Source organism: Aulonocara sp. 'chitande type north' Nkhata Bay, linkage group LG23 (assembly GCF_057382095.1).
Source record: "Aulonocara sp. 'chitande type north' Nkhata Bay isolate Kocher_YH1m ecotype deep benthic linkage group LG23, A_spYH_male_GT1.1, whole genome shotgun sequence".
In the NCBI taxonomy this organism is placed as follows: Eukaryota; Metazoa; Chordata; class Actinopteri; order Cichliformes; family Cichlidae; genus Aulonocara; species Aulonocara sp. 'chitande type north' Nkhata Bay.
In genome coordinates this window covers 9,890,888-9,913,544 of record NC_141365.1, presented here as the reverse complement: position 1 = coordinate 9,913,544, position 22,657 = coordinate 9,890,888, and the positions used below count along the sequence as shown (strand labels likewise).

The window sequence follows — 22,657 nt, the reverse complement described above, 5'->3', positions numbered from 1 at the left end:
GGGCTATATTTTTATTTAACTCACCTACATTTTTTAAAGACTTAAAAATCCAACATGCTGACGGTCAGACTACAGGCTACAGTAGTCCACAAACCAATAGGTGGCATCATAGGGACTACGTCTACGTTTTATATATAAATATAGGCATTCCTGGGTTAACAGCCCCATCATGTCAGTGCGTGGGAGCTATACAGAGCTTTGCAGATCCATGTTCATTGGCTGTCCCATGTCATAAGGCAGTGTCAAACAGACACATAGGCTACTCTTGTTCATAATTGTGCTGTTGGACCTTCAGTTTATCAAGTGCCACACAGAAGACATAAGACATGATGGATAAAGAAGTTCTTTATAGTGAAGTGAAACTGAGCATTAAAAAAAACAAACAAACAAACAAACAAAAAAACGCTGTCCACTGCAGTCATTGTCTGCTAGTTATACTTAAGAATCAGCAATATTAGACAATAAAAACAAATGACGTGAATATCTTACTTGGTTGTTGGTCGGAACTTGTTGCTGTTGCTGCTGTTGTTGTTGCTGTTGCTGCTGTTGTGGCTGCTGCGGCTGTTGTTGTGAAACCATGGATGACGCCACGTTCTGTCCTGTATTTTGGGAACTCATCGACTGCTGATGGAATTAAAGACACCAAACAAAAGTCCTAAGTCCTAATGAAATCCCTCATGACCCAGAATACAGGTATCGTGAAATTTAAGACCAGAGCGTGTGCGCTTGTCCATCCACTGACCTGACTGCTGATAGATGATCTCCGTTGTGATGTCATCTCCACAGCAGAGACCGATTGGCGACCTGGTGTACTCCTATCTCCCTGAAGCTTCATTTGTGATGCTGAAGGGCAAATATAAACATGATGCTCAGATAATAATAATAAAAAAAGAAATAGTTAATATACATCAAGCTTTGCTCAGTAGTGAACAGATGCTTGTACTTACAGGCTGGGTCAGACACAGCCGTGTGGGAAGATTTACGTGAGCTGCGAGACGAGGCCGATGGGGTCCGACTGTGGTCAAATCGCTCTAAGGCCTCTTTCAAGCTGAAAGTGTTGAGCTGGGACTCAGAGCCTGAATCCTGGGATTGCTGCAAACAATGCATTGTCACAAGGTCACTATGCTGTCCACTCTTTAATTTTTACAAATCATACCTCATGTTGGTCTGACCTTCTCAGCGGTGATTTGAGGTGGTGATTCTTCAATTCCCAGCTCTCTGCGCTGTTCTGCTCTTACTTCAGCATAACTGCAGCGCAAAGACAATTAATGACACACACAGTTAGGGTTGGACACAACTTTCATAATTATGGCTCTGGAAATCACCAGAATACACCTGAATTAAAACAATTCAAGTTCAGACTTTCTGATTTCAAAGTTTGAACAGAAGTATATGGAAAATTAACAAATCAGGACTTTTTTTTAATATAAAGTTTAATACAATTGTAATACTACTACTAATAATAATAATAATATATATATTGCTGCATTTGGCTGCCTCTTATACATTTCAATATGTAAAAATATTTCCAGTAGCTTTTGTCTACTCCATAGTAATAAAAACACCACATCACTGGAAGCAAAGCATGTCATTATACTACCTCTAGGGTTTTACAGAGGACTGTATGTTTTAGCTCGTGAGCAATGTCATATCAAAGGGTCAAGAGGGAAATCTTCATGCACCTTACGACCGTGTGTGTGCAGACAATGAACTCTGGCCTGGAGTTCCACTGGTGATAAGTAATGTAGTAATGGGTCTGAAGCCAAATCCATTGCTGCCCTTTGGTGAGGAATCTGTAGTAGCAGGACTTTCCTTTCCCATATTGCATTACTACACAGAAGCAAAGAGAAGATTTCAATGCTCTGCTTTGGAAGCTCGAGAGGAAGTTGATAACTGGAGTTGACCATGCTTCAGTGATCGCTGACAGAAGTGTACTCACAGTGTTCGTGACACTTGGCTAGTGTCTCAAGGTCATCTACATGATAGTAGTCATATCCTGATGTACCCAGGACCTCAAATGGGAGGTAACCTATGATGGGCGGAGCTCTGGACAAACACAGTAAACGTTATTGAAATGATTAACTGGAAGTCAATCAGGAAATGTCTTGTTCTTACGTTAAGTCATACATCCAGCCATATTTACCCCTAAATGACAACATAAAGCAATAAAGGAGTATGTATGCATGTAGCTTCACCTGATGCTTTCACAGCATAAGGAAAATAAGTGTCTTTCTAAATGGTTCAGGGTAGCATGCCTAAACATTTTCAGTAATGAGAGTTGGGATAATTTGCTACTCCCAGCTCTCACCACTCACCAGGATGAAATGTCTGTATTCAGGTGTACAGTTTACCTTTCTACCAGCCCAGAAGAGCTGTTGTTGTAATGTTTAATGAGACTGATAAAGCTGATAAAGCTTCTTTTTTTTTTTTTTTTTTTTAATCCCTGAATAAGATCATTGAGCTTTTGTAACTATGAGAGCCAACTACATCTGTGTCTAAATTAGCTACTGGTTACAGTTATACCTGTAGTTCATTTCATTTGGCCTGTCCCAAGGAAAACACACGCGACGCCGTTGTTCTGAGTTCATGTTCACACTTTTTTTTTTTTTTAAACATATTAAGTGGCGTAAGCTTGAAGGAGGAGCTTCAGCCCTCAGGCTATCTGACTTCTGAACTACCTACTATTCTTATCTTACACACCTTAACCTTGGACTTCTATCATTCAACCTTAACTGAATGACATTTGCACGTCACACTGTTTATTGCATCATTATGCAGGCATTATTTCGACACTGATTAGGATTTTTATTATTATTCTTCCATGCTGGAGACAGCTGTGGCCAGAACGGATCTTTTGGGTTGTCTATCCCATTCACGTAATATATCAGGAATGCCTGGAGGGAATGTCGTCACATCTGGGATAAATATTAACTTTGAATTAAGGATGAACTCATTAAAATGTACTCATTTTTTTTGGACAAAGGTCACTCTGATCTACCAAAACGAGATTTCAGCCAAAACTCAGGAATGTCTGCACTAATTATGAAAAACATCTTTGAAATAATAAAATTATTAAGTTACTCCATTTTATTTTTATAAAGGTAAAGAATTAGCTACACTGAAACATAACCTAGGATATCAACTGAAACGTGCATGGTTTCAGAGGCATACAAAAGTGAATGCTTGCTTACTTTCAAATCCTCTTATCCCCCCCAAACATCTATTTGTGTAAGAAAATATATACATAAATATTCCAGATCCATGAGCTTACAAACAATATGTTGTACAATATGTAGTTGTGTACATAGTCAACAAAAACAAATATCAATCCTGAAGTTAGAGTGACTGACAGGTTTTGGATAGTGTTAGTGATATCACCCCGAGTCATCAGCACCACGTCGAAGCCCCGTGGGAAATAAAGCAAAAATGCTGGTGACCGATAGCGGGCCAGGTTGACCTCACTCTTCTTTTATAATAATAATTATGTTTCCTGACCACAAGCCTTCATAAAAGCAAGCCTGCTGTGTAATAAATAATGACAGAAGTGTTACAAAACACGAGTTTTTTCGATTTGGTCTCTCACAAAAATCAACAATTCTGATTTAACAAAAAAGCCACACAGTCACATACCGTAACCATGGTTAAAAAAAAAAAAGGTCATTCTTTATAAATATAGGTCAGCAACTTTCACACCAAATCAAGTAGGTTAGGTTTGACTAAACACTTAATACTGATCCATTGTAGCACAAACTGAAAATTAAGTTATGCATTTACACTGATAAATTGGAAAAGAATTACCTGTGGTCCAGGAAGAGAAATTTCCACTCTAAACTATGTCTGGATGTAAATTCCTCATTAGGCTCTTCTACTGTGCACATCTCCTATTGGTGCAAGGGGAGAAAACAGAACTTAGAAGACATAAAAATACACATACACAACTCTAAACTACACACAGTATATTGTCTTAAAAAGAGCCTTTTAAACTTGTGCAGTATGACAAATTACATGATCAATCATCCCTGTTTGTTCAGCAATACAAGTTCTGGTTTATTTTCAACTTATTTTATCCATTTAGGTTCTGCCATCTCCAGTAAAACAGCCCAGGTTTCTACGACAGCGATATGTCAACATAACCCCTCCCCCATTTTTTAAATGAGGTAAAAAAGTTATTCCCAGCAGAGGCATGAGGGAACTACACATGATAAATGACAAGGGCCCAAATCATTTTTCCTCAGGTGACCATTACTGCTGAGCCCTGTCCTAATTAAAGCTACCTTAAGAGCCCTAAAGCAAGAAACCGAATGTGTGTCAACCAGATAAAAGGAGAAGCAGTTAAAGATTCTCACCTTGATAAACTGTGGCTTGGCTAGCCTCACAGTGGCTATGAGACACACTCTGTCTTCAAAGGCAGAGTGAAGTGATCGCTGGATCACTCCATCGAAACCATTTCGGGTACAGTTAGGCACTGGTAAAAAAGAATGGGAACAAAGCAAAGTTAATCCTTTCACACAACATCTCTGCTCTACATTCTGACTCCGTGTACTGTAACTTACCATTATTCAGGGACTTGAAGTTTCCAATAAACTTTACATATTCATACACGGGGGGCTCTTTGGGGTCGATTGTCCCTCGGAGCATGTGGCAACAGAACTCTAGCTGATTTTTTGCTATAACAATAATAACAATAATAATAATAATAATAATAGCTTAAACATAAGAATTGAAGAACAAAAACAGCAGCTGAAGACAGATAACATATCCAACCTACTTTTAAGATACTCAGGTGTCAATGTTTCTCCTTCCATGACATGAGAGGACAGAGCCTTGTACACCTCTGAATGCTCCCCCACAGGCAAGAAATTTAACAAGTTCTGATCAACAAGATCAGACTGGGGAAAAACAAAACCAATGAATATGTTTATTACCAAATGTTTCATCAGTGAACTACTGACTTTATCTATTATTTAAAGCTTATACTCACTGGTAAATGTTCTAGTAGGGAAGTCACACTCTCAGAGACATAGATTATATTCCCATCAGCCATAATTGCAAGGAAAAATCCATCTAACGCCTAATAGAAACAAAGGTTAGATAATATTTCATCTATATTTTTGCATAGAAACACAAGAAAAATAAGTGCAAGAAACTGCCTTACCTCCAACATCAGCTGAGTGAACTCTTCATTACTAAGAAAAGGAGGTTTCCAGTCTTGTCTGATCTCAGTTGACTCTGACTGAGCTGCGATTTCTGATAAAGTAGACATAACGCATGTAACTTATAACTCTGCGAATTTAAAAAGGCACCCATTATGCTTTACCTTATGGACCATTAAAGTGGTCAGTATATGTAATCCCAGTAAGCAAAATGTTCAAGTTTCAGAATGCACAAAGCAATCAGTTTCAGCTCATTTTTGTTCTACTTTTGGCTGTGTATGGTGGCCCTAATATGAGTCCACACAGAATTTGTTTGCAAGAGGCAGTCAAACAGAAGCAAGTTGGCTTGAAGAGAAAGAGCTAAAACATTTCATTTTAAACTAAGGATGAACTGAGGGATAAACCCACTACCATTATAATTAATTCTAGTGGTTATTAGAGTTTTTCACCTTTGTGTTTGTGCAGAAAGTCGATACTTTTCTGCAAAATAGTGGACTTGTCCATCTTCCGGGTGTTGCCCGGCAGCATTGTACCCAACTCCTTGATGAGGACATTGAACTGGTCTCTGCGCTTCTTCTCAGACTTGTTACGGGACACGCTGGTTATTTAGAAGAACAAATATTAGTAAAAGTTAGATGACATCTTAACTAGGAACACTTATCAAAATCTTGTTCACTGTAGCTGTAATAATTCAAAACGATATCTAAAATCAAGTCTTGTAACAACTACAATAGCAGTTTTATGGAGGATGTAACTTCACTGAATGCATTTGATATGAAAACAAACCCAAGATCTTACCGTTTTGCTTTGTCCTTTTCATCTTCTTCCATTAACCCATCAAAAATACTACTGTCATCCCTGCAGATTGGACAAACCAACAGTTATATCAGATCCTTTAACATTTACAGTGAGCTCTTTGATAAGAAAATCTCTCCTAGAAAACATGAAGACATCAAACTCAGGCACTGTAAATCCCTAAATTACTTTGATCTTAATCTTCAAAAAAAGGAAAAAAATGAAATCACTGTTAATTAGATGCATGAGAACTGTGGGCTGAATGTGTTTTGGATTTTCTTCATGTCCCACTATTTTTTTAAATCAACAATAAAAAAAAAAACTAGCCAAATGTTTGACTCACTGGTCAATGCTCGAGGTCATTTTGTATCCTGTTCAGGGTCGCAGTGTCGGTGAGGGGTCTTTTAATCGTGAGGTAGACATTTGTGAATAAACCTTTGAAGAAAAAACACCCATAAAATGGCAGAGTGTCAAAGAATCAAAAAACTTCAGACACGAGCAAAGATGGTAAAGACATTTCACCTTACTGACAGTACAGCCAGTTCTGTGAGAGGATGAGGAAGGTGCTGCTGGGTGAAGGTAGAGTACAGGTGGACACTCTGTGATAGGGGTGTGCTTTTATGAGTCTTGGAGGATATTCTCTCAAAGTCTCTCTTACCAGGCTGCAGAAAATAGCTAAAAGTTCCTCGGGGTGCTGTGTCTTTCGTCTGCTTAGGGTGTAAGTCTGGCACATGGCAGCAACATCTGAGTCTATGAGACAAAAAGACACAACAACCGAGGCCGTTATTGAAAGATTAGAGAACCATGATATATGAGATTGATTTATATTTTAAAAAAGTAAAAATAAAAAAAAAAACAAGCATTTATAAGAATTCTGCCTACATTTATGCCTGAGGGTTGAAATTACTCCTTATTCTTTCATAAATATAAATACATTATAACAATGGTGGATGCTAATATGATCAACGATCATGTCCCATGTTTGTTTAGATATGCAGCTGTGTGGAGCTCTCTCTCCTCTCTGCAAGGCAGGTAGGTGAGTGTGTTTGCTGCTGAGACCAGGCGAGACTGCTGATTGGCTGGTTTGAAGAAACTGCTGTGTACAGACTGGACAGCCACCCCTTAACCTCCTTGCCTCCTCTCCACTCTATAAAGAGCTAGCAGTTAGGCAGCTAATAGCACTGCGTGTTTGTGTGAGAACACTGGTTCTAAGAGTTGACTCTTAACACTAGGTGTGGAAGTGAGATATAGGTTAAGAGTTATTGGTTACAGTTTATTTTAATACTACTGTATTACTATTGGCTCTGTATGTCAGTGACAGAGGATAAAGCTCAGTTTCAAATGGGAAGGGAGCTAAAACAGCTTATTTCAGAACCAGATGAACTAATGGGCAACACCAAGGTCCAGTATAAGATAAGGTTAAGTTTGAACTGTGAATCCTGCAAAACTGCTTTACCTGAATTCAAGAATAGAACTGTCGACCTGCAATTGTTATTCACTCTTAATGTGGCAGCACAATATCAGCACTCACATCAGCACAGTGAATTTTGCTGTTGCTGTTGAATGTATGACTATAATCACCTGCATCCACCACAGCTTATATTAAGGTGGTGCTTTAATAGGGGTCACATCCTACATGTGCAACAGAGACGCCGAGGAAAGCCAAAGGCTGAAATGAGTCAGTTTCTTTCTGCTGCCATGTAATATTAAAACCATTACATATAGTAAACAATTATGAGTGCTGATGTTCTCATCAATTTATTTTTTTGTGTTTGCAGTGGGTCAGCATCAATGAGACTGTTCTTTTTGTATAGTATAATGTGGTAATACATCCCTTTACTTTAATAAAACCAAGTGGAGTTTTGTACTACATCAAATAGTCATTGCGTAGTTTCTTTGGCAATTCTTTGTGTGTTTTGCCAATGAAACAGCAGCAGAATGTGTTGGGTTTGCAATAGCTGTAACCTCAAACAGCTCTGTCACAGAGAGTGAACAGTAAACAGTGAGGCTGTTATCAATTACATAAAATTACACTGGATTATATGCTCCATTGCTAACTGCAAATCACCCAAGCAATCTAAAGTAAGTGTGGCAAAAGTGGACTCTAAATACTAACAAACTCAAACAACAAAAACAAAAAGTAAAATAAAAAAATATTAATAGATGTGCAGTTGCACAAAAAAAGAAAAAAAAAATCCTGTGGATTACAATTTTTGAATTAATTACTTAAATTGACGTTTGATCGTCATAGTCATAACTGTAATCAAATACATTATGGTTTAACTACAAACATACTTTTTTAGGCCATTGTAAAAACCTTGGCTAGTAGGGTTTGGCTCGAGTGCAACATCCCAAAAAAAAAATTAAAATGGTGACAGAAGTAATTTTAAAAGCGATAAAAAAATAAAAAAAATAAATTAGGGTACTTACTACCAAATATTTGCCTGCTTGTGTGCTGCTGTGTCAGATATACCAGAATCTGTCTTGATTTAAACAAGCCACAAATGCAACCATCAGTAACTGAAATACTCTTTCTACCACCCATCTCTACTATCTATTCTCTTTGCCCAGGTACACTAGATTTCAAATTAAAATGAGAAAGCCCGCTGGGTCTCTAGCCTAAATATTTGACCCATTTACTTCATGAACCAGTTACCGTCACAACCTATGTGGGAGGCTTTCTCAACATAACGGCCTATTTGTGTTGGTGAGAAAATCCCTTCAGTGTTTTTCCCCATGAATCTTGGTAGACATAATTTAAAGAGTTTAAATTAGGCCTGTTAACATTTGGTAAAGCCAAAAAGAAGAATTACACCTACACTCACCGATAGAATGAGTGAGTGTAGGTGTATTATTAGAGTAAACAAAGCTCTTCAGTTAATTGAAATAAAAAAATGAAAATGAATGAAAAAACCAATAAAAATAAAGCTACTTTCAGCAGTTGCCTTATTCACAAGGAGTCACCACAGAGGTAGCATTACATATTTAAACTGAATCAAGCAATCAACCCACCCTTGAAATCAACTAAAACTAAAGTGTATTGAAAATTAAAGCTAAAAAACAACAATAATAATAAACATAACTCTGGATCCAATATGCATATTTATGGTACGTTTCAAAAAAATATACATCAGCCACCTCACATAATTAAAATATAGTTCTTTTTAATGTGATTTAAAATATTTCTGTCTTATTTACTTTTCATATTCCATTGAAATCTAGTCATCAAAGTGTTGCAATTCAGAAAATGCATTGTAAAAAGAGTATCATGAGCTAGAGCTTCAATGTGCACATTTTCATTCAGTAATTTGTTCTTTCCATTCATTTAAAGTTTATATCTTGTTTAGCAGCACAGTGGTTAGCACTGTTGCCGCACAGCAAGAAGGTCCTGAGATCAATTCCACCATCAGGGTCTTTCTGTGTGGAGTTTGCATGTTCTCCCCGTGTTTGCGTGGGTTCCCTCCGGGTACTCCGGCTTCCTCCCACAGTCCAAAGACATGTAGTTTGTGGGGATAGGTTAATTGATTAGTCTAAATTGCCTATAGGTGTGAATGCGGGAGTGAGTGTCAGTGCGAATGATTGTCTGGCTCTGTGTGTTAGCCCTGCGACAGACTGGCGACCTGTCCAGGGTGTACCCCGCCTCTCGCCCTATGACAGCTGGGATAGCCCCCCCCCCCCCCGCCACACTGAAAAGAAGAAGCGGATGGATCTTATTTATTTATATGTACAGGATTTTTGGTTTTTGTCAAAAGGGGGGGACTACAAATAATGACATAAAAACAATTTTCACCATCATATATGGTGATGCCAGAACTTCAGAAGCCTGAAACATTTTTAAACAGATGCAAACACTGTCTACTTAAAACTGATTAAAGTACACAAATAACTGAGATATGAACTAGCAGGTATAGTACGTGTGTAATGGAAACTTCAGTCAGCAATGACAATACTGGTTTAAAAAAAGGATTTCTATTGGTTGGAATAAACTTGCTGTCAAGTCAATCAAAATAAGGAAGGAAGTTGGCACTGGAAGTGTTTACACCTTAGTGTTGGGACAGTGGAAAAAATGAAGGTAAGAGGGAGGAGTAGGTTCTGTCATGGCCCACTGACTTTCAGCTATGCAGTGTTATTTTACTGCACCCTACATGTGACGCTTTTCACACAAATACATTAGAGAGTGGATGTCTTAACTGAGATTAAACCTTTGTCAACACAAGTGGCCAACTACACATTGGCACAGCACTGTAAAAGGGAGCGGTGAGTTGTAGTAAAGAGCATTGTCTAAAGATTTTGTACCAACAGACACAAAGAGCTTTTCCTTTTTGGCTGTACATCATCTTAAAAGCAGGCAAGCTAAACTGGATTGCAAATTAAGACTGGGGGGGAAAAAGGAAAAAAGAAAAAAAGAAAAGGCAACAGAGGCCATCGAATGTAAGACAATTTCATAAATAAATTGGCTATATTAGAGCACAATGAAAGACAGAAAGAAAACATTGTAGTTGAAGCAGTAGCTTTCGGCACAGAGCGAACGTTGTGTAACTGGGAGAACAGGCGTTGTATAACTGTGATGTCATCTGTGCTTCACTGACCTGCTGGCCCAGTGACCTACTTTCCTCCTCCTCCGATCTAACTTAATCACAGCTCCACAAGCAACACCTTCCTCTTCTCACTAATAACACTACACTCTGTCAACACAAATCCTTAGTATTCCACAGCGTGTATACTTCACAAAAGGTGTGAAGAGGGAGTCAAACTGCCTGCATCTCACGTTTCCTCATTTAATCACATGATTTGAAAAGGCTTCCTGGTGTTTCCTAAGCCTCAGCGGGGACCAACGTCAAGGAAGAAAGCAATGAAGATGTGCTGCATTTTCATCGGGCTTTAACAACATCAACCAAACAGCCTCACTCACATATGCATTTTTCACACCGAAACATCTCAAAAAGCACTGACTGACGACAGTCATTTATCATAATTTTTATGTGGCTCACACAACATTGTTGAATGCCTGTATGTGGGTGTGTGCATTCAGATGTAGGGCACCAGAGCTCTGAGGATATGAGTCACTCTGAAGTGGATCTATGGCGCCGCTCGTCACGCACTCCGCCACACCCCGGCGCTGAGATGCCAACACAGCAACTGTGCCAATGGGCAACACCATAGCAACCGGCCTCACCGTGCAGTGTAAAAATAGCTCAGCCGAATTCCTCCGCAGCTGATACTCTCTCCATCATACACTAAGAATTATTAGACTACCGCGAGCGACTCCTTTTGTCATGAACTGGAGTCTGTGGATGTGAAACACTCTGCAGGTTCCACCTGTGCAGCAGTGCAGTAACACATGTGTTCTGTAAACATTACTGCACTGTTGTCTTCATGCAGTGAACATGGCTACGCACCAATTCAAACAGTACTTTTTGTCCCTAACTTATAATAAAGCAGATTCTACTTGTGAGGCAGAGCACTTTTACTTCTCAGTTAAGGGGGTCGTGGAAAGCAGAGAAAAAGAGCCAAAGATCCAAAAATGGATAGAAGATAGAATACAGCAAAAGCAGCTTTCACATATGACTCAGTAAGCTCGGAAATTAACAAAAAAAAAATTAACAAAACGCTAGATTACTACAATTTGTCTGACCAGAAATACTCAGTTAAATTATTCTAAAGCCCTGTCCACATATAGAGCAATAAACACAATGCTAACCGTAGGTCACAAGTATGCATTAATGCCTTCAGCTGTGTCGGTAACCCAGTAATGTATTTACAAGGTTACCTATGCATTAGTCAGTGGTATCCTTTGTTACCTTTCGTGGTCATGTCACGAAAGATAACAAATCAATCACTTCCCCTCAGAGCAGAGAAAATTTTAACTTGCTGCTTCTAGTCATTAAAAGTTACTGTTCCTGCTGTCGCTGAAAGTCTTTGAATTTCACTAACATTCTGCAGTCACTGGTCCCCACATCACTGACAGCCTCTTCCTATGTGCATGTAATGTGGTTGTATTAACTTTCTGCACTGGTCTGTTGATGTTAACAGTGAGGAAAGCACACAATTTTATAACTGAAGAATGTTACTTAAGGTCCTTAAATACACTGATGATTTGTACAGATGTTGTTTGATTTAAAAAAATTAGACTGTCTTCGGGTTTGGATATTTTGTTTTGTTTGTTTTTTGGCTTTTAGCCCAAAATTCTATAATTCTCTCTCATTTATGGCTCAACCAAACTAGAGTAAAAATAGTCCACCAACCTCCTACAAGAGAGAAAATTAAATAAATAAAATAAACATCATCAGTGGTGATTGCTTTGAATATTTTCCACCAACTACACAGAGATTCTGAGCGTGCAGCAACCTCTCGGCACCCGCTTTCAATCACAAAACTACTACAAAGGTCGCTAAGTGGAGGGAAACCTGTCTCAATCACAACAATTGCAGTGTGACATGGAATGACTAGAATTACTATCAGACAGACTGGTGAAAGTTTTATTATTAATTCTCATCCAATTCATTGCCAAAATGCTGCACTCAATCTTAGTCAGTCTGCACTGGTGAGCACAAATTGCCTGCGACATGTCTCTGTGGTTGTTTGCAATAATTTTGGTTATGCCGCAATTTCCGAATGCCTAATGTGACTATAGCAATAAACAACTGGTAAATTAGTCACAGGGAATATCCCTAGTTTACACTGGACAGTATTAAATAACTGTATAATGATTATATTCCACTCTAATGAGAGCAGGAACCATTTGTTCATATGCAGGCTGGAGCAGCAGCTACTAATACAGATGCACAATAAAGCCCCAGACAGCTCCGCCTGTCATGGTTATTTAAAATGAAAATGTCAGGATGAAAATGTTTTCTCCCTCACAATGTTATTAAAACAAGACCTTTTGTTATGGTGTTATTCATCAGTATTCTGTCTTCGAAGCATTCAAAGAAGTCAAGAAGACTGCAGTTATGCGCAGCTTGCAGATGCGAATGAAAAGTTTTTGCCTTTTACATTCATAAAAAACAAATATATCAGTAATCTAGACAAGACAATCAGAAAACCCATCACTTATTTTCAGTGACTTATCCTGTGAATATGATGCTTTTAACACCAAATATTTGGGCCAAGACTTCCTGGTTTTATTAGATTGATTATCAATCACTTTTATTATCAAAATTTACACATTATATATTTAACTCAGCTATAATCTTACGATATTTAGTTGACTAAAACTAGACTAAAAAAAAAACAGATGCCTTAATTATGACTAAAATTAAAATCAAATCAATTTAAACCAGAAAAAAACCCAGTATCAAAAAATCTCATCTCAAAAGATTCTGCATACCAGTCAGTTTATAACTAAATATTTAACTCAGGAAGTTGTCTGTGCACCAAACCAGACAGTCTTGCAAACAATCCTCATACTTTAAGTCCAATTCATTTGAACATTCTTCCAGCCTGTTAGAAACCTAATTTAATGGCTCTCTAGATCAGGGGTGTCAAACTCAAATACACAGTAGGCCAAAATTCAAAATGGAACAAAGTCACGGGCTAACATTAATATTTATTGAAAAAAAAAAAATCTTCCTCTAGATATAAGAATAAATCTTTTCTTATGGACTCAAACAAGTTTAGCTGAAAAACTGAATATGGAACAGCAAAGCTTAATACTAAACAATATATACATTAGCTGTATAATACCAGTAGGCCTGCTCTAATAGTAATTTGGTATGGCCAGAGTTTGACACCTATGCTCTAGATGCTTTTCTCAAGTCTAAAATATGACGCAGTGCCCTAAATAATGTTAAGGCAAAACAGTTTAAAAAGGGACATTTTGTGAAACTTTGAACCCAAACTACAGATAACACTGTCCAGCAGGTCTTATATCACATGAGTAGATGAACTCTGGTTTCATAGCAACCTTTGTGTTTTCCCCATCATCTGTCAAAACCCCGATACCTGAGAACAGGGGATGGGTGAACTCTCATTGATCCCAAGTGTGGGAGCACAGACCACAGCTTTAACAAGATTTCTTGAAAGTCTGTCAACCACTTAAAAACCTGTGGTGCTTATAAGCCTCACCCTTTATTCTCACACAATTTTCAGCAAAACAGACACAATGCAGGGTTTAGAAAGCCATAAGGAAGAGAGGGTGTTCATTCTGCTGTAAGTGATAGCAAATATCTAGGATAATATTATGCCGTTTTAACAAGCAGCAACAGCAACAGCCTCACTGCCAAGCAGGTCACACAAATCAACAACAACACTTTGGTGAATAAATTACTCAGTCACACATCCTGTGAGAGGCAGCTTCAAGGTCTGCACATCCTAGTGGCATTCACACAGCAATTAATGATGCGATTCTCTCAGTTTACAGGCAGAGCAGTCTTTCCTGTGGCTAGTGGAAGATTCGATGGTTTTAATAATGTCATACTCATTTGGCCTGTAAGCAATAAAATCCACATCACAAGCTTGTCAACATTGCCCACCAGTCTGCTGCACAGTTATACCAACCAAACTAAACACAGGGCAGCCAGCTGTGTTTCCACTCACTGCACACACATCCTCAGGCCCAGCGGCACAAAAGGAGTCTTTGTTTTGCATTTTTAATCTACAGTAGGGCTGCCACAAACGATTATTTTGATAGTCGACTAGTCACCGATTATTTTTGCGATTAGTCGACTAATCAGATCATCATCCATTGGACGTAAAACTACAGCTTATTGCACCAGCAGCATCTGCTCTCATATAACTATCATTAGCTTACAGCTTTAAGTGTTTAAGGTCTGTGCTAACTAAAAATAAAGACAAGATGATAGTTTATTAAATTTTAATGAAATTTGCAGATTGTTTCGGTGAAGTTTAATAAACTCCTTGCTATCTAAAATATAACAGGACACTGGAGTATATTCTGGAGCATCTCACACTTCTGATAATCAGTTGTCTGCTTGACGTTTATTCAGCTGTGTAAAAACTATAACTTTAATCTCAGACAAACTGATTTACTCAGGAACAAATAAAATACAAAAAAAAAAGCCAAACAATAACATTTTAAGTTATCTAAGTGACTCATATATATTTAACCTGAGTAGCGAAAGACGGCGGTGGGTTTGAAAACGATTTGCGGGGAGTCCGGTGTTCTCACGGCGCTAGTGAGCCTAGCCCCCGGCTCGCTAACGAGCTAGTGGGTAACAGATGTCTCCGAAAACGTCGGAGCGCTTTTGAAAATATGTGGTGTCCTGATAAACTGAGCAGATATTTGAGGTTTACACAGCTACATTCTCGCCTGAAAATATGTTAAACGTTTATTTTGTGACCCAGAAAGAATAATAAGAGTAACATTAAAACTAACTAGCTGCCGCCATTGTTGGAAACTGCGCTGGGCCGCGCTATGAATTCTGAGACACAGCTGCTCCTTCTTCTTCTTCTTCGGGGTTTAGCGGTAGCTGACATCCTTGTACATGCAATGCTGCCATCTTCTGTTTCAGTCCGTTATTACACTCTTAAATCCTGCCACTTATTCCTGCGTCTTTTGTGATCTTACAAAGCTTCAAACGACGCGTCGACTATTAAATCAGTCGTCGACGATTTTGATAGTCGACGTAATCGTGGCAACCCTAATCCACAGACAGGAATCTTTGAGACACAAGCCGCAGTAGTTGGCAGGGGCCCCTTGACTACTGCTGCCCTCCTCTCCCAGAAGAGCAGGACCTGAGCCAGGGGCCTAATCCTGACGCCAAGTGGGTCACTGGAGTTCAGGAGGACGACTGGCAGCATGGGGAAAGCAATCAAAATTAAACGTGGACTTGCAGCCCTATATGACCAACATTTGACCACAAGAAGACAACCACTTAAATAAGAATCAACACTGCATTCCCACCGTACAAGCAGTAGCCCTCTGAGCAAACTGAACAAGTAGAAAACCTGCACAAGTAATGATATTACTTGACTGCTCTGTCTGAGATTATGCGCTTGTCCTTTTCCAGATGACTTAGCAACATTATTTTCCACAGATTAATATATCAGGGCACACCCAAACAACTTTGCTCTGGCCAAAATCTCTCTTTATTGACTGGAGTTAATCTCAGATAAAGAGTGCACTCTTCCGTTGTCTGCCACTACACAAGCTTAAATTAAACATCATTCATCATGCAGAACTCACAAACAAGTGACATGGGATCTAAAAGTCTAACAAGACCTGCGTAGATATGCAATGTAGCAAACATCCTTACACGTCAGTTGAGCTATTGTTTAATCATTAGAAATAAAGTAAAGCGGATGCAGTGGGCATGTCTATCTACAGTGTTCTTTGGCATTAACTACGCTGGACTACATTTATTGATTGACTGAACTTTTCAGAGATAGCCAAAGATAGCCATATCTGCTTTTAACTCAGCCTTTGAATGTAACAGGACATTTCTGCAATGCATGTACAAAAATCCAGTCTTAGTTTTAAACCATATTATCTTTTGACTACAGGCAGAAAATAATCATTCTGAAGATGTTACACGTTTTACCATTTTTCATTAAACAGTGTTAGCATAAAAAGGTAATGTTTGAACAACAAGAAATTGTCATTTTGATTAAAACTAAACAACCCCTCAGCTTCTAAACTATAAAACATCTACTGTCCACTTTTGTTTGAGCAAAACTTCCATAATAAAGGGAAATGCTTATATGCCATTAACGCCATTACGTGAAATGGGAATTGCACCGATTATACATATTTTTATTAAGCTGTGTGCAGTTGTATTTTAAGTCTCCCCATATAATTGCAGAATCAGTTGTGACTTAAAGTTTAAAAATAAAAGAATTTCGCTCCACACAAACTAAAGAGGAAATTGCAATAATAGTTAATAATCCCATGACCGTGGCTTGTGATAGCACATATAGTGTTAGATATTTCTATGAATTTCAGCCCTAATAATAACACTTGTTATAAAGACCCCCAAATCCAACGCCTTTCTGCACTGAATAAATAATTATAAAACATTATTTTTTACTTGCCGTTACTGGACAAAGTCAAATAATGTCAATGATGTGTGCAAATAAAACATTTTTCCCTCATGTACTGCACCACATTAAGTCTTTTTCAATGTGTATAATGTATATTCTTATGAAACAATTACAGCAAACACTAAAAAGAAGAGCGAGTTAGAAAAGAAAGAGGCTACTAGCCCATTTGTACTTGAAGTTATATCAGTCACCGTTGGCATAACCAGAGTCATAAAGTGATATGGTGAATACAAAATCCAAAAAAATAAAAATATATTAGTCAATTCTATAACAGTCTAGTCTGATGATCCACAGACACTGAGCTCTGAATCAAGTTGTTAATAAAACCATGATGTTGTCAAAAACTATGGACACGTCTTGTAGAAGAATAACTTGCACCTTAATTTGGGCCAAAACAATTTTTTGTTGTTTTTTAATATAAAAATCTCAATCTCATTTGAGTGATGTTTCTGTACTTTTAGTTTTTAAGTCAGAGTGACCTTTAAAATTATTATACTCAGGCTCTCTCCTACTGATTCACAAAAGAGCTTCAAATAACTGCCTGGAGGCATTTCCAAGATGCCTAGACTTCTAGATTTTTCTAGAAGGATATTTGATATTTTTATTTAAACAACCCATCTTGGGTCTGATTTACCCAACAGTATGGCATCTAATCAGCTATGTCTATAGCCACGGACATAGCCGTCTTTAACAAAAGCTAATTATTATGGGTTAAGGCCACCTTAAACCTATACTTTAAGCCTAATCTAATTAATATTTAACAGAGTAACACAGGGAATCCAGATTAAAAATATGAAAAAGAGAGATTCAGTTTAGTTTTAACTATTAAGCAGGAAAAGATAAATACATACAATAGATTATACATTTACATTTATCCAGACTAGGCCTCTTGTAATATACCTTTAGAGAGCTTAACGAGACACAACATGTGTATAACAACAGTAGTGATAGAGCTTTTGTCTGAAGTTAATCAAGGTTATAGCAAGATGTAGTCAAAGAACTGAACTACTTTGCATCTTCGCATGACAAATTCATTTGAAATTCTCTGGTGACTCAGCCAGCACCATTCTCATTTCCATATTCATCATTTTCATGACAGACTGCAAATCAAAAATAGAGCACTACTGAAACATGGACGAATAATAGCTCTGTAACAGCTTCTGATGAATTAGACTTTAAACAGCCTAATTAACCCAGGCGAATATGCACAAGCTCTAAACAGTCCACTGCTGCAACCCGGAGCTAAATTCAGTGGTTAATTTCCAAGAAAGTCTTACCTTTTGTCTTTGAGTGGTGCTTAATTCGCCAACTCCTCCACCTCAATATAGTTAAAACTTGTAGTTAAAACTTGTCCGAATTCACCTGTTGAACAGAAACAAAAAAAGCTAAAATTACAAATTGGTGGCTTTGAGAAAAGAGTCATCACTGACTCAGAGCTAAAACATCTAGGTCATCACGAGCCTCCCACAGCACTGCAGAAATAAGATGACACACACTTCATTCACCAGCTTTGAAATGGTCTCTTTACAGATAACATAAATAAAAAAATATGTTAACCTGAATGTTAGTTTGTGCAATCGTAAGAAAAAGTGATGCTGAAGGAGTGTGCGAGTGTGCGTGTGTGTTTCAGCACCACACTCGTAAATTGTATTCCACTGAAACGGCCTTACTTAGAGTATCTAGTTATATAGATACTCTCTGGAGAGTACACAGTTCTGGTTCTGTTGGATCTCAGCTCTGCTTTTGATACTGTAGATCACAGTAGCATGATAAACAGACTCAAGAACTTGTTTGGGATTACTGTTTTAAAAATGGTTTATGTCATATTTGTCTTAGAGATCTTTTACTGTTTGCATGAATTATGTGACGTCAGAATCAACAATTTTGCCATGTGGGGTACCTCAAGGATCTGTCCTGGGTCCAGTTTTCTTTCTACTTTATATATTCCCCCTAGGCCAAATTATTAAGCGCTATAAAAATATCTCCTATCATCTCTATGCTGATGACATTCAACTATACTGTTCCTTCAGGATTTCTGAGTTTTAGAAATTGTTTAATTTAAGTAATTGCCTGACAGAAATCAGCCATGGTTAAATGACAATTTAACCACGGTTCCAACTAAACTGTGATAAAACTGAAACTCTAATTATTGCTCCAGGCCACATGGTCTCAGAAATTAGACAGCATATCAGCTTCCTAGACCCTTATGATTTGATTTCCTCCCGTTTAGACTACTGTAATGGTCTTTTTACTTGTTTTAACAGATCAGCCTTAAATCGTCTTCAGACTGTGCAGAATACTGCAGCACCTCTCTTAACAGGCATCAAGAGAAGATCTCATATTACTCTAGTTTTAGCCTCCCTTCACTGGTTGCCTGTAAGTTTTAGGTTTCATTTTAAAATTTTAGTTCTAACCTTTGGGGCCCTACATGGTCAAGCTCCCCAATATTTATCGACCTGCTGAAACCACATTCGTCTTCTCAAGCTTTAAGGTCATTATATCAGAGACTGCTGGTGGTACCGCGCACTTTCAGGCAGTGGCACCACGGCTGTGGAATTCTCTTCCACTGTCTCTACGCTGCACGGACTCCATTGATTCTTTTAAATACAAAAGCATTTTATTAATTTCCTCTTATGTTGTTTTTATTGTTTTACATTGTTGTTTTATTTACTGTTACATTGTTTTATATTTCCATTTCTTGTGTTGTAAAGCACTTTGTGATTTTTATCTGTGAAAAGCACTATATAAATACATTTTACTTACTTACTTTACTTACTTACAATAATTATTGTCACATATTATGCCTGAATGTCTATTTTCTTGTAACTGTGCGGACTCGTCCACAGAAAAGTATCCACTAACTATTTTTATTTTTCAGTTGCCAATTCATTAGTTAAGAAAAAAAGAAAATAGCGTCAACAAAAATGTCACATTTGCCTGAAATTAAATCAATATCTTGGTAAAAAAAAAAAAAAAAAAACTATTAAAAATCTTAAATGCATTAATTAAACAGAAAGAAACTGAGCAAAACAGAATATTCTAGAAAATGTGAAGCTGCAGCCAAAAGTTGTTTAATATCTCGCTTGGCGCCCAACTTAATGCTGGTAATTACAAATGTTAATTTACTTTATACGTGGAAAAACTCCACAGGTAATAATATTGTTTCAGCAATAATGGATGGATGTTCTAGTTAGCGTCTATATTTAACTGACTTCTTATCATTAAATAGAATCATGATGCTTTTACAGCCTACAGGGTGCAAACAGTCATAACCTCAAACAAACAGTAGCATACAAATATGTGTAAGTACAGACTTGGAAGCATCAATGTAAAAACTTGGGTTCAGCTTAGGCAACATTGGCACAAGACGCAACTGATCAACTTCCACATTTTCCAACACAAAAAAAAACTTTTTACAAATCATCTATTTGGTTTTTGTCACATTTCTCTGTGCTTTTGTCTTTTACTAAAAAAAATAACGAGTCATTTTCAGAAATACAAAATCATTAGTGAAGTTGCTGGTATACTAACGTCACTTTTAAGGGAAACCCCAGTAGACTTGACCTATTTTTTTCTTCATCATAGTAGCATCATTCTAAGACAGTTTTCAATTCCACCTAATCTCCATGTAGATCAGCTTCTTTATTTTTACAAGAATTACTTGCTGTCAAAAAAAGTTACCTTTGCTCTGTATTGTATATTTAAAGATTTTACTGCATTTAAATTTAATTTATGATGTTTAACTTACAATAATATCATAATTAAACCAACAGATTACTAGCAGCAAAAAGAAGGTGAAACATAAGCAAGACTGCACTGTATTTTTACTACTCACTAAATATCCATTCTGGTAAAGCACAAACAATGAGTATAATAAAAACATAAGTATATAGTTCAGTCCTTACACATTTTTACAAGTTCAAAAGTTCAACATCAAACAAGCCTCCGCCTGCACCTCGTCAGCTCCCATAACTCCGATATCACTGCGCATACTGAGCCAAAGAGATAAATTGTTTACTAAGAAATGGAACTAGTGTTTAGGTCACACAAAGAAACAACTGCTGACAAAGTCTGTGAATGAAGAGGAAAAATCCTCTCAGCTCTCAGTGAAAGGTCAGTGTGACACAAACAACCCTGTGTGGTGAAAGGATTTCTCTGCAACTAATGCTGCTGTCAGAGATCATTGTCCTCTAAAGGCTTGGGGACAGCAAAGAGAAATCTTCACGAGCTTGTTAATATTTCACTTGCCACTGCTCTGTGTGAAAAACTAATTATGAGCCAACACATAATTCATTAATTTGGTAATTAATATGTTGGTTTCAATAAAACTTCAAAAGAAAAAAATACTGTTTAACAGTGTACCATCTTGATGTCTGAAAATTATTTTGAGAATATTTACATCATATTTATTATAATACATTATTACAAAAAACAGTGATAAATTTATTTAGATCTTATAATGTGGTCTTCTTATTAAAGGTGGACTGTTATTATTCCACTGACCTCCAGTCTTTTTTAACTACCATCAAAAACAAAATAAAGTGTAGCCTGCTTTAGAACAGCATGACATATCACTTCATTACAGTCAACATAAACAATCTAGTAGCTGATTTCTTAGTGAGCTTTTGAATAACTGGCTTCATCAAGTGTAAACATCAAATGTTAGCAGTTAAAATGTTTGTTTGTTTTTAAACAAATACCACTTTATTTCACCCCAAGATAAATCGCTCTTATGTTAGTGGAAGGGGTTTCTGTGTCCCTGTGATCCCAGGGGCTATACTGTCAAGGGCTTTAGCCCTGGTTGGGTCTCCTAAGGCAAACTGGCCCTGGGTGGGGAGACAAATGAAGAGCGATTCCGAGTACCCTGTGAAAAGAAATTACTGTGGTTACTGGGGCCCAACCTTGGAGCCAAGAGAGGTAGCTCAAGAGAGAGCATCTAGTGGCCAGGCCTTAGGGGCCAAAACATTCTCGGCAGGAACCTACTGTGGATTATGGACAAGTTGTTGCCCCAAGTGGAGAAATTCAAATATCCTGGAGTCTTATTCAAAGTGAGGGAAGCGGGAGATTAAAAGACTGACTGTGGCATTGCACCAGTTTGTCGTGGTGAAGCGAGAGCTAAGCGTAAAACTGAAGCTATCGATTTAGTGGTCTATCTATGTCCCTATAAGCTTTGGGTAGTCACTAAAGGAATGAGACTGCGGATACAAGTGGAAGAAATGAGTCTTCTTTGAAAGGTGGCTTGGAGATAGGGTAAGGAGTTCTTACAAGAGGGAATCAGTGTAGAGCTGCTATTCCTTCACAGAGAAAGAAACCAGTTTAGGTGGTTTGGGCATCTGACTTTGCTGCCTGGGTGAGGTGTTCCGGGCATGTCGTACTGCAAGGAGTGCCAAGGGTAGACCCGGGACAAGTTGGAGAGATTACATCTCTCGGCTGGCCTGGGAACACTTTGTGTTTCCCCAGATTAGCTGAAGGAGTTGGCTGGGAAGAGGGAAACCTCTGCAGATAAACTGCAGAAAAATGGATCCATGGATAGATAGCTTAATGGATGGATATTGTATTTCAGCAGAAACAAAATCTTACACAACTTCAACAGGCAATGCAATCCAAATGACACAACAAAAATTATTAAAACAGCAGTAAGGTTCCCTACTAGTGAAATCAGCATAATAAATGGCTGTAATGATAAGTCGATCTATCTCATTAAGTAG

General features: G+C 37.8%; 1 protein-coding gene across 3 annotated transcripts in view; it reads right to left on the bottom strand.

Moving 5' to 3' along the window:
* clocka (clock circadian regulator a) overlaps window positions 1-22,657 on the bottom strand; it is a 30,440-nt gene that overhangs the window by 5,132 nt on the left and 2,651 nt on the right. For 2 of the 3 annotated variants that reach the window (XM_086282056.1, XM_086282057.1), the window contains exons 2-18: window positions 18,227-18,311; window positions 6,471-6,698; window positions 6,292-6,383; window positions 5,952-6,011; window positions 5,603-5,751; window positions 5,156-5,247; window positions 4,982-5,071; window positions 4,769-4,889; window positions 4,554-4,667; window positions 4,347-4,465; window positions 3,799-3,881; window positions 1,940-2,046; window positions 1,683-1,830; window positions 1,173-1,248; window positions 948-1,092; window positions 743-843; window positions 490-624 (exon numbers count right to left, since the gene is read on the bottom strand). In XM_086282056.1, the coding sequence (XP_086138182.1) occupies window positions 490-624; window positions 743-843; window positions 948-1,092; window positions 1,173-1,248; window positions 1,683-1,830; window positions 1,940-2,046; window positions 3,799-3,881; window positions 4,347-4,465; window positions 4,554-4,667; window positions 4,769-4,889; window positions 4,982-5,071; window positions 5,156-5,247; window positions 5,603-5,751; window positions 5,952-6,011; window positions 6,292-6,311 (1,560 nt within the window). In that variant the 5' untranslated portion in view covers window positions 6,312-6,383; window positions 6,471-6,698; window positions 18,227-18,311. The remainder of the gene's footprint in view (window positions 1-489; window positions 625-742; window positions 844-947; window positions 1,093-1,172; window positions 1,249-1,682; window positions 1,831-1,939; window positions 2,047-3,798; window positions 3,882-4,346; window positions 4,466-4,553; window positions 4,668-4,768; window positions 4,890-4,981; window positions 5,072-5,155; window positions 5,248-5,602; window positions 5,752-5,951; window positions 6,012-6,291; window positions 6,384-6,470; window positions 6,699-18,226; window positions 18,312-22,657) is intronic. The other variant, XM_086282058.1, reaches the window with a different exon arrangement.